General features: G+C 40.3%; 1 protein-coding gene across 8 annotated transcripts in view; it reads left to right on the forward strand.

The window, feature by feature from the left end:
• Window positions 1-11099, forward strand: part of grin1a (glutamate receptor, ionotropic, N-methyl D-aspartate 1a) — a 33693-nt gene extending 22594 nt beyond the window's left edge. For 4 of the 8 annotated variants that reach the window (XM_079364022.1, XM_079364023.1, XM_079364024.1 and 1 more), the window contains 3 exons: window positions 3433-3459; window positions 4245-4355; window positions 9058-11099. In XM_079364022.1, the coding sequence (XP_079220148.1) occupies window positions 3433-3459; window positions 4245-4355; window positions 9058-9126 (207 nt within the window). In that variant the 3' untranslated portion in view covers window positions 9127-11099. Of the gene's footprint in view, window positions 1-96; window positions 148-3432; window positions 3460-4244; window positions 4356-9057 lie in introns of all 8 variants that reach the window. The other 4 variants (XM_079364026.1, XM_079364027.1, XM_079364028.1 and 1 more) reach the window with 2 other exon arrangements.
• Window positions 11100-12870: the final 1771 nt, after the last annotated feature.

Consider the following 12870-nt stretch of genomic DNA (forward strand, 5'->3'; position numbering starts at 1 on the left):
TGATCTCTGCTGCCTTTCTTTGTTGAAAGTGGCCACACTGTGTACCTCGAAAAGGTTCAAAAGCCAACAGCACCCGTGTCTCTTGTGTGCCTGCAGGAGAATAAGGAGTCTTCTGCAAGTCAAGCTGTGGCTGGTACCCCTTCATTAGTATGTAACATACCTGTCCTTTTAGAATAGCGATAGGATATTTGACGTCATAGACCTCTAACATGATGGGTACCTGTCTAAGTTCAACTCCAGCATGAACTAGTATTTCTAAGCTGCTGCTGCGGTGCTTTTAAGCTTCAATAAGGTCAGATGATGTTGACATGGAAGCCAAGGAAAAGCAGCTACTGTCCTGCCCAAAATACGGTCGTAAGTGTCGGTTGAATAACGGTGATTACATCATTGATTTACGTCACTCTCTACTCGGTCATACAAACAGCCAGGAGCTATCAATCCAAATGGAGCATAAGGATTAAAATCAATTCTCTGGGTGAATCACACTCCAGTAATTCCTCAGTGAAGTCAGCAGCTGTAGTGTCAAGTGCTGTGCGAGAGCGAACAGGGCTTCAGTGTCTAAATGATCCTGTAGCCTTTTCATGTGTGAAGAAAAAACATCAGCATGGAAAAATATAGCTCCTTTTTTTTATTTTGTGATGTGAGTGAACCAACTCTTTAGCTACAAAAAGCACTTAGATTCTCTGCACAGCTGATATAAATGTCCTCTGACACGTACGCAATCAGACAAGGCTGTGAACCGTCGGAGCGCTCCTGCTTCATCCATGCGACCTCCCTTTTCTTTCTCTTGATGTTCTAAATCCCTGATTGAATAGCTTGGGGCAACAGGGTTTCCACATTTGATGAGCAGTCACACTGTGAGTCTGTGATTTGGCTCTGGCAGCCTGTCTTCCGACTCTTTGTAAACCTTGAACCAGAGTACAGAGTTTGGCCCTGCTGAATTGAAACAGCAGGGCTGGAGGAAGGTACAGTATAAAATCACAAGTGCCTGTCAGCAATGTCATTTTAAGAGTGTCTGCCATCGACCTGACAAGTGTTTGTCACTGTCGTGAGTGTCCTCATATGGATGTGAGTCCTCTAGGCACATACAGCAGGAGAATGCATGCAGGGCAGGCGGCACTGAGAAAGGAGAGGGACACACTAAACTCCCTGTGGACCAGCGCGTTTCATATCCATGTCAGCGATGATCATGTTGATTCCTTTGCTCTGACGAACAAAGACGGCTCATGCATGCTCATCTTGCGCATAGACTGTCACTGTGGGCCCTCAAGCAACAATAGCAGTGTGACACAATCTTCTCTGCACCAAATAAAACCACAGCAATCCGTTTCACACGGGAAGCCCACAAAGTCAAGCCAAGCTCATACGATCTACTTTGTTTTCCATGAATATTGTTCTGGATATTATTCATACTGTTTGATTTGGAGGCTGTCCGTGATCTAATATATATATAAGACACAAACACATAACAATGGAAAATGTATGATCACAGTTTATGTGGCCTCCTCCTTTCTTAGGACAGCAAGCAACCTGGAGTCCCATTGTTGGCATCATTTTGACTGCTTGTTTGGTGTTTGTAATGTAATTATGTGCTTATGTGCTGCCTCAGGGTGGTGCAGCACTGTGCAGTACTGTGCACCCACACACATTTCAACGCAAGGATGTAACCTGAGAGAACGTGCACCTCTGACTAACTGAAAACCTGTTCACCCTTCATCGTCTGCAGGCTGACAATATCTGGTTTTGCTGTGCACAACTGTTTTTGTTCAAATGACAGACGTCAGATATAAGTGAATAAACTCGACTCGTCTTCATTTTTTTGGATGCTTTTAAAAGAAGTAAAAGTGCATGCATTGTAAGAACTGCTTGCCGAGGTATTTAGCTTTTAAGAGCTTCAGCCACAGAGATGTCGTGGTGATGTAGGTTTTTATTAGGTTATTATTATTATATTGTTATATTACTGATCCTTGTCATCATACAGATGTCATGCTTTTTTTGTTTAACTTTAAACATTTCAGATTTCAGTTACACAATTGTTATGACCACTACATCACTGAGAGGCCAGAGGTCTGGCTTTTAGCACTCCCCTTCAAAACAGATGTTACTCAGAAGTGCACTGTCTGAATAAGACTGAATCTGCTGTCAACTTGGGATGAAAACTGAGTGTCAGAAGCCCTGGTGATAATGATGGTTTATAATGATGGTTTACAATGATGATGCACTGCAGTGGCACGCAACCGTTTCTGTCAAGAAACAGCCGGCTGCTGCGCTCTGCAAGTCCCATGCCATGCTTCATCCGATGGTCCAGCATGACATGCATGGCCTGGACTGTGCTCACGCAGCACCTCATCAGGGTTCAGAGCGGCCAGACTGCACTCCTGCAGGCTCAGAAGTGAAAGAAATGGTGTAAAAATGAAAGGGGACATCTGCCATCAGTTGGGCATTGATTATTTTTCCTGCAATGAAAAGAGAATGATTTGTTATATTGGATTATTTTCCTCTTTTACTAACATGAGATATCATCTTCCAACAGGAAAAATACTTAATTTATCATCCACTGCACTAAAAGTCAAGTGATGGTTTGCACCAGCTCTCATCTCTCCTCGACGCCAGCTCAAGCCTGCTCGCCACCTGATATTGTATTATAGGGTGTTGAGTGGAAAGTGCTGGTTAGTGGATGGGTGATAAAAAATGTACCCTAAAAGTGCCTAGTCATGACCTGATGAAAAAGAATGTACTGCGGGGCCAGTGCCAGCCAGGATTGATTTGTCATGCTATTTCCTTTGTGTTTCTTTTTACTTATACTATGTTTTCTCCTTTTTATCCCTCTCTTCATCCATAAAATGTTTTGGCATGTTGAAATTCACACCACACTGCCCCTGCCCAAAGGGCCTCCCTCCCTGCAACTACTCACTCATCCTCCACTTCTTCTTTACTAACGTCCATTTTAAAGTGCTTTCTTTTTGAAGACTCTTTTATCCTCCATCTGCACAGATAATGAATTCAACCGCATAGAATTGCATTTTTTTCTGCACTAAGAATAGATTATGTTTTGCAGCTGAAATGACCATTCCTTTCAAATCCCTCTTTTCTTTTGCACTCCATCTCATTCTCCATCCCATCCCCTTGTGTGTGGGGTGAATTTCCATTATACCATGTTAAGGTATAATGACTAAATGGGCTTCAATTACTGACTTTTGTCGCTGCTGTTTCCTATTGGATATGCATTTAGTGGCCTCTGATACTGTACCTATTCGACTTTTAATACCTGCCTGGCTTTGGATGTAAATGTTTGCTTTGCTAGTTTTTATTTTTATTTTTGAGTATTCGCCCGTTTTGGTTCCCTTGGCTTCTGCATAAGGATCTTCTTTAGAGCAATAACGATCAAGTGGATGGACATTTATTTTACTTTTCTTTTCTTCCCCTATGCAGCCCTCTTCCTCTCTAGAGACTGAGGATGTAAGAATACCTTAATATGAGTTTTGTCTTTTTTTTTTTTGCATTTAATAACCTAGTAATTGTGCTGAGAGCAGCTGTGGGGCACTCTGATGTCATGAGGGAGGGAGGGCACCAAATTGGCTTGCTTTCTTGTAAGGACATAGGTAAAAAAAATGCTTCTTTTTTACTTTTTAATTTATATGACAAGACTGCATTTCTCAATCTCTTTGTGTGCTCGGACCTGCATCGGAGCCAAGCACAGATCCTCTATAGTTTGTAAGACAAAGTGCAAAGTAGATCCATTTCATATTTAAGATTCTTTCTGTGCTGAGATGAATATGTGTGTTCGGGCTATAGTGAGTGAGATGAGATGTTCTAAGTAGTGTAAAGTAGATATCACACCCACTGACATCTTTACTAGTCATCTCTCATTCCAATGCATTTCTAGGGGCCAAGTGAATGTGTCAGCACCTTTCTAGAGGACTGCTATAGCCATCTTGTGCAGCCCCACTGTGATAATGTCACATAAAAATGTAGATGAGTGCCCTCATATCAGACTCTGACCTCTAACAGGCTGTATCCATTTCTTTCTCCCTCTTAACGTTTATGGTATTTCACATTTTCAAATGCAATAGTCTTTCTCTTAAAGGACCCTCCCCATATTAAGGCATTAATGAGTAAGGTTATTTACTTGGTTGGGGGAAGGGTGGTGACGGTGGCGGGAACAGAGAATGGGTGAGACTGGAGCCACAGTTTTCACCCCAGCCAGAGGACATAAATAATGTTTCTACATATATTCATTTTAGGATAGGAAAAGTGGTAGAGCAGAGCCCGAGCCCAAAAAGAAAGCCTCTTTTAGGTCCATCAGTACCAACCTCGCCTCCAGCATCAAGAGACGTAGGTCCTCCAAAGACACGGTAAGGAGACGAAGAAGCAACATCTTCCCGTTGTATACTCTTCTCCCTCCTCCTCCTCCTCGCCTGTCTCTACTTTCTCCTTTCTCTCTTTTTTTCTGTCCTCTCTCTTCCGCATCTCCATATTCGACGCGAGACAGTGCCATGTTCCACTCACCCATTTCCACACGGCTCCGCTGCCTCTGCCACGTGTCTGTCAGATCACCATCGATCAGCCATCACCATTTAGCATCTGTAGCTCCTCTACAGGCCCAAGGGCATCAGTGCAGGAAAACAGGTCAGGCCAGGCCAATGATCTGGGCTCTGAATTTGAGGAAGAGGTATCCAAAATGCCACGGTCTTGGGGGGGGGGGGGGGGTTTGATGGGTTTAGTAGCTTGTTCCTCTTGAGGAGGGGGGCAACAAAAGCAAGCAGTCTGCCAGTGGTTGTTTTGTCTTGGGCTGCTCTTCTTCCCTGCCTCTGGTTTGGACGTGGATTCTGGCGATTGTGTACTTGAATGGTGGCGTTGTGGTGTGTGCGTACTGTATGTAAGCGTGTGTTTATATAATTGTGTTGTTGTCCTGTCCTGTTGATTGCTTGAACCTTTGTATATCCATTGTTTCTTTGCATCAATCCCGCCCGCACTTCCTGTGTTTGGGTATCAGCCGCTGTTGGTTTGCTTTTGGTTTGAAAAGCATGCGCTGGTGTTCTGTCACTTTTATTCCAAAATCCATTTTTAAGGTAGCCGAGATGGAAACTCCTGCAGAGAAGAAAAACTAATGTGTTCTTATTTTATTATCAGCATCTATTTCAGGTCTACACTCATGGATTTCTATTAATCAAGTCTTTTTGATTTGTCACATTATTTTGTTTGTCATAATTATTGTTTTTTTTTTTTCCCAGTGTCTTTGTGGTCTTAACTGTGCATGAATCTTCTAGGGTATATTTTCAGGTGGTGAAGACTATCTTTGTTTATGTTGAAATTCTTTCGTTTTTTACGAAATGCAGACTCTGTGAAACCTGAGACTTTCACTGTGTCAAACTATTCTTTTTTTTTTTTTTTTCTAAAACCACATCTTTACTTGACTTGTTTGTTGCTGGCTGTACGTTCTCACGACCTACTCGCCCAACAGCGGATGCTTGGTCAGCGGCCCTACACTTTCAAAATGACGCTGTAGATTTTCAGATAGGCACATACAGGGCTCAATACTCAAGACACTATAGTACTAGTAGTGGTAGTTGCCACTTCGACAAATAATTAAACACTAATCTGGTCATGCCAGAGCAACAATCAAACATAAAAAAATTAACTTTGTACAAAAGCTTGTTTCCAGTAGGTGGGGCTATGACTGAGAATAATAATGTGCAGATCTGTTGGGATATGAGATTTATAAAGACTTCATTTGGCATGGTGAAACTTTAACGTTTGCTGTACTGCCATGAAAGATCCCGACAATGAAAACTTTTAGTCGTAACAATAAAGCCTCATCAAGGCCTCGAGGTGTATCTGACCACAACCAACAAAGGAGTACATCAGAGATGAAAACATGTCATTTCCTGTTTCCAGTAGGTGTCACTATGGTTTTCTTTGTTATTGTTTATTATTATTTGCATGAAGACGTGTTCAATGTCTGGATTCTGGAAGAAGGGTGAATATGAGAGGTACAACAATTTCTCCTCCTTTTCCTTGGAAAACATCCAACTCCACTTCAAGAATCCAAAATGGCTGACTTTCTATTTGGTTTAAGACATTGGTACAAATATATTTTTATTGTAGGTAAATACTCTATTATTACGCACACTGAAGTTCATACAAGTAGGGGAAACGTTCTTCAGGCGCTGCTTCAAGAAAATTATGCAGGGGGTGTAGAGCCACTTTGCCCCATCAAATTGTAGGACCAAAATGGCATATTAAATTACAGTCACATGAGCATGCAAAGTTTTGTAGGTTTGTGAGCATCCCGAGACCACGAAAGGACTTCATGTTTTATGGGACAACACCAGCGGCATGATCTTCAACAAAACATACAGTCTTAACGACTGCATCATTGAAGGTTTTAGACTTTTATGAACATATCAGATTTGTTTTGTCATTATTTTATTTCTGTATTTGATACATCCACAATCACTTGTGAATTCCAACCTCTTCTGATTTGTTTGCAATCGTTTGAGATTTTTAGGGGCGCTCATATCAGCTGCCAAATTTGGTGAACTTGGAATGGAAATAAAGCAAAGAAAGAAAATCCTTGCAATTTGAATTGGATCCCTGCACACTTGGTGCTTGGGAAAACAGGGTTTTTTTCACATGCTTAAACTGCATCACCAGACTTTACACCCACATTTAGATATAAAGCTAGACTACAACATCCAGGCACTTTATATGTACCTACAGTGTCATCTTTGATGTGGAGGGCCACTGACAAAGCACATGTGTTTGAGGAGGTGGGAGTGAGAGCAGGCTGGTTTCAGCACAATGAAAGTGTCCGGTTTTCTTCCAATTTCTTCACAGTGTAGGAGAAAAATCCTGCTCATTGCGTTTAGGAGATTGAACCTCACAAGCTTGAAGTGTTGACAAACTATTGATCCACAGCCAGACAATGCTGGTCACTGACCAAATCTGTGCAAGTCTTTAAAATGTAATGAAATACATCTCAGTTGAATTCTCTCAGGATAGCAAAGAGACGTTTGCAAAAAGGCTGTTTGCTGTACAAACATTGTGTTTTCAATGTGTTTCTCGGCGGAGGCGTAGACTATGGAAGCTAAGCTAATGTGCCACAAGAGAAATGTACGTGTTTTAATTTGATTGTATCTGTTTCTCTCTTTTTATAACTGTGAACTTTTATTTTGAATGTTTCTGCATTTAGCCAAGCAAACTTTACTTTCCCCTGGAGGTTTCTCAGTAGATTGGTTCTGGATTGAAGAGAAGAAGAGTGGGATCAACATTGTTAATGTCTGAGGTTTCGGATACTGCTTTGAGAGCTCAAGTTGGGGGGGGGGGGGGGGGAATGGCTCATAGTGGAAAAAATATTGAAATCTAAAACAATGCTCCTCCTGAAAGATGTGCCATCCTCAGTCTTTGACCATTATTTTGATTTTATATCAATGTTATTATTTTATATTACTGGATATCAATGGACTTGAGTGTCAGTGTCCCTCACCCACATGCCACACTGCTCCTCTCTCCCTCTGCAAGCATGCCAATGACTGTAACTGTCATAGTTGTAGTCACAGTAGAAGAAGTAGAACTAATCTCTTAACTTGTGCCATATAATTGAAGGGATCACTTTAACCATATTTAAAAATACCTTTTAATCCTCAATGTGATGTCAGTGAAGTGTCTCCTTTTGCTGGTCTACTTGACCCCAGTAGGGTGTGCTGTTAGCAGCTCCTCGAGGTACAAGACATGGGGAGAATTAATGGGGGTTGTAAGCTAGATAATGATGCAATTTGCAGATTAAGGGGATGAGAAACATCCACTCTGACTCGTCTATAATGAGAAAATTGGGTATTTTACTTCTCGGAATGGATGTTTCCTCATCTGTCAGCATGTTATTTGCATCATAAGAGCTTCTGAAGCTCCTAAGCTTGAATGTATTGGCTCTATCAGCTTGAAATGAGAGGCACATAAATCCTCAGATCTTCCTGAATTGAGAAGCTGAAAAGGCCATGTGAGACGGGTATGCTGAGGCAAGACTCTCCTCTGTTTTGGTTCAAATCATGTATAATAGTACCTTTAAATGCATTCAATGTACAAACAAAGGGTGTTTTTTTTGTTGTCCATTGGATGTATTTAAACAGGGTTTTCCAATACAGAGGTTAAGATTGGCCTGTTGGAAATACTGACAGGTTTATTACTTCACCCAGTCTCACTGTGTTATATACATGCTCCAAAAACAAACCAAAAGAGCATATTACAGGCTCCATTATGATGTGACTGTAAATATTAACCATGTCTAACAAATGATTGTGTCATCAGGTTTCTACAATTTTGCTCATGACAGAAAAAGCAGCCTCAGCACCGAGAAACTGCAGTTTACTACATTCAGTACTCTGAGCGTTCATAAGACTCAGTCCAAGGCTAAATCAATGTTACCATAGAAACTAAGCACATGCATGGAATCTGGATCTAGTTTTCCCTCTCAACTCTGTAGATGCCTACAATTCAACACACTCTGCTTTAACAGAAGCACAGTGTAGCCAGGACTGGACGTAAGAGTTCAACACAACAGCACTTTGAATCAGCCTTAAATTCTTCTTCTTCGAAGCTGCTTCATTAGAAAAAAAAAAAAAAAAAAAAAACAGACTCGGTCTGCGTGCATTGGACTAAATGAGCTGTCTGTGCTCGCCCCTTACAGAATCATTATCATGTTTCAAGGCCAAAATCCTCAAATTGTTAGTGATTCAAATTTGCTGTTGTCTAGACTCAGAACCTTACGTCTGCTCCCATCTAGCCCACCTCAGGCACAACCAATCTGTTTGACGAAAATACAAACCAAAGAAATTCAACAAAAACTACAAAACTATGGTCTGCCTGAGAGAGGTTAGAGAACCCTACTGCTTCTATATTTTCTGCAGAATAGAAGCAAAGGTGTTCTTCAAATAAAATATAGATGAATGTTTAGATAGTTTTACTTACATTGCCAAAAAAAAAAGCTTCCAATTTCTGCTTTTGTCAAGAAATGACTTCTCCCTTTCCCTTCCCCTCCATTTCTCTTGACTTCTGCAGCAATTCCCACCCACTGACATCACGGGCCAACTCAACTTGTCTGACCCGTCTGTCAGCACTGTGGTGTAAAGAGAGAGGGCGACACCGAGGTTCGCTCCCCGAGGAGAGAGGAAACGAGACGTGGAGGGAGCAGAGGGAGACAGGACGGGAGAAGCCATCTCCTCGTTCCCTTCGCTGTCGAAGCCAGAAGCTTTCAATTTCAGCGCCTGCCAACAGAGCTTTCTAAAAGAGAACGCTTGCTGGAGAAGTGACTGAAAAAAACACTGAACATGCACCTTTTTTAAAGTCAGGATTACCTGGCGTTAGATGTTTATAGGTTCCCTGAGCATGCACTGAAGAACCCATCTTACTCACATTTACAATCCTTTCCTTCAGTATCTTATTAGCTTACTTACTTAACCATGTTTCTGTCCTTTTACTCTCAGAACAATTAACTTAATGTTTGATGTTAACTTCCGACTAATTTCCTGATCAGCTGTGTAACCTTAGCGAGCTGCATTTAGTTTAGTTAAGTTTAAGGATAAACCAGTTAAGGTGAGAGTACTGTACTCGACATATCATTTCAAACTAGGGCTTAGTCAAAGTAATATTTAGCATTTCTTAACATACATTGCAATACAAGACATACTGTAAGCTAAAATGAATACCATTTTTTGAATAAGGAACTACTTATGTTTGTATCTACTCTTCATACGGTTTTTTTAATGATTTCTTTTTAATTTGGAAGCACTAATAATGGCACTAGTATTTATGATATGACTAATCTTGTCTACCAGTGAAGAAGATGCAAGCATGTGTGTGTTTGTATATGAACAAGAGCTTTATGTATCTGAATGACTACGTTGATCTTAGAAAGGTTATATACCATATTCTGTAATTGTTTAAATTGTATAGTTTTTCCCTTTTTTTCTAATAAGCCAAATGTCGGGATATGTTTTTTAGAAGAGCTTCTAAGAGAGCAGTTATCGCTCTTTACTGCTATTTACGAACGATAGTATATAAAAACCAGGTTTGTTGACTTTCTGTGAAACAGTTCTGTAAGGTTGGTGTTTTTACCTTCAACCTTGTTTGAGACACCCTACACTAAGCCATGTTACGCTTGGGGACACCCTCTCTCTTCCTCTCTCCTGCTGCAGCAGTCTTTCTCATTTCCAGTCTCCAAGGGGTTGCATCAAAGGGCCAGGTTTTTCACCCAACCAGCACTTGGTCTTTCATGCAAAACTTCCTCCATGTGCAAATGCAATGCTGGAGAACTTTTACATGAAGGAAGCCGAGTGAATTGAAAGTGTGACTTAGCTCGCGAGCTTGTGTGCAGGTCATGGTTAGATGTAAAAACAGGCCGTTTCCCGTTTTCTGGAGCTGAGAAATCACTGCCGTTTGTCGAAAAGAATATTACATCCTGTCCGGTGTCAGCACTGCAGAGCACTTTATGCTGAGGGGTCTCCAAATCTCTTAAACAGAGCTATTGTTTAACAAAGACATTAGAATAGAACCACTGTCAGTCAGACGTATTGATTCTCCACTTTTAAGTTGTTTCATTTTTTTTTTTTTAAATGTAATATCCAAGTCTTTACAAGAGAAACTATGAAGCTCACTGCAACAGAATTTGGTTTCTAAATCTTGACGGAGAGTTTGCTTCTGATCACTCTGCCGTGTGCATGCTAACTTGTTAATACCAGTGCTTTAGTTTGTTTCTGGATGCCTGTTGTTGCCGTGTACAGTCAGCAGAGCTGTGAAGCGTTTAAATTGAATGAATTGTAAATAGAGTCTGGTTCAGTGTGGTTGGGTTAAGCAGATTGTACTGCACTTGTACTACGACTGCAACTGAGAATGTCTTAAATAATAATTACACATGCACACAACAGTGATAAACAGGCATGCATAAACACACACACACACACACACATGTGAACCACACACATGAAACCCATTGATGGAGAAATCACTTGTTTTTCTTACCTTTTTCCAAGAAGATCTTACATTGAATCGTCTTGTTTATAAAACTGTAAATAAAATATACTGAAATTGCCAAATCTAAACAATTGTGTGATTTCAATAATTCTGTGACAAACACTTATAGCAATTCTTTTGATAGATGATCTGCAGAGCCAAAACAGAAACTCTCCATCACACTGTGATTAGTTTGACGTACACTAAAGAGAGCTGAATGAGAACTTAAACTCACATTAATCAGGTTGATAAAAGAAAGAAAGTATTGAATGTAAACTGAAGTCAATGGAAATGTTGGATAAGAAAATTAAAGGAATCTGTTGGCTTGGATTTCTAACACTGTTATTATTAACCTGCTGCTGATAATCAAACAGTGGTTTTATAACACAGTCCACAGATACTTATGACCATTTCCTTTTATGTAACAATAGAGAACTCAAATCAGCCTTAGTACCATATTTACTGCTTATTAGAAGATAGCATGCTTCTGCTCTCCTGCAAAGTCTCAGCATATTAACATAATTACTGTGGTCATGTTAGCACCCTGACATTAGCATTTGGCTCAAAGCAACACTGTCCCTAAGTACACTCTAAAAATGTCTTCTTCTAAACAAAGACATTTGGCTGTATTGGTTATTGTCCTTTTTACATCATTATCTGTGATTCAAAAGCGAGCTGAAATGTTTGAAACAATGGAGGTTATTTACCTCCAGTCCTCCAATAATGGCATGTTGCATAACCAAAAGATTGACATTTTTAATACTTTAGCTTGTTTTTTCAAAACATATCAAGGTTCAATATTAAGACCTTTTCATTAGTAAAATTCTTCCGATGTAATCTCTAGTCTCCCCCACTGTATGCACCAACAGTCACTGTCAAAGCCAGTGTAATCTTTGATTACATTATCACAGTCATGAGTAATTAAATCATGACTGTCAGTGGTAATAAATGACACACCTTAAAGACAAAGAGGTGAGTCGCAGCATCTTGTCAGGTGAGACATTTGTTCTGCTCCGTTGACACTCTGTCACGTCACTCTGAGAGATTAATGTGACCCTGCATGTCCGCTGATGTCCCTCCACTCAGAAGACAAAGGCTGATTAACAGAGCCATTTTTCTTTTTGTCAAACACAGTAAACGATGACACATACTTATAAACCAGTCAGATTTTTCTATTTACTCATTAAACTTTAGAAATTCATATTTTCCAATGCTAGTCTAACCTTCATCACCTTACTGACCATCTAGACCAGAATTACAATCCTGTTTTTCAGTCTTAAATGAACTGCGTTATGGGTGCTGATGTGAGCATTTTGATCATCCTCACAGATGCTTTGTGGGTGTAGATTCTTGTGAGAGCATCATTTGACTTTTGACTGAAATGACCTCTGGGAATTGGTGGAAAAATCTTAGGGGGTCACTAAAGAAGCTGACGGTAAAGAATTTGCTATTAAATGCTTCCATTTCCCCTAGGCAGGTCATTCATAAAGTCCAAGAAGCAATTTGAAAATCGAGAATTGAATTGGATAATGATGGATGAAGAATACAAATAGTATTTTGTTATCGGATGAAAGATAGTGAGTGTGGGTTGCTTCCAGCTGATGCAGTCTGCCTCTTTTGCTCTCAAAAATCGACTGTTCTCGTCGGCAACCTTTAAGCCTGCCTGTGACAGTCGTACTCTGGGAGAGCAGAATGCTCCAAACCCCCAAAATCTGTTTTTTTAGCCTGCAGATTCTACATTTACATTGAACTATCTGTTTATAGACATTTAACATTTAACATTAAAGTTGCTTTAGATATTTTATCATACTAAGAATCAACTTATTGAGCATGACTCAGTTAAGTTAAGAAGTTTCATAAAAT

The sequence above is a fragment of the Symphodus melops genome (assembly GCF_947650265.1).
Source record: "Symphodus melops genome assembly, chromosome: 16".
Classification (NCBI taxonomy): domain Eukaryota; kingdom Metazoa; phylum Chordata; class Actinopteri; order Labriformes; family Labridae; genus Symphodus; species Symphodus melops.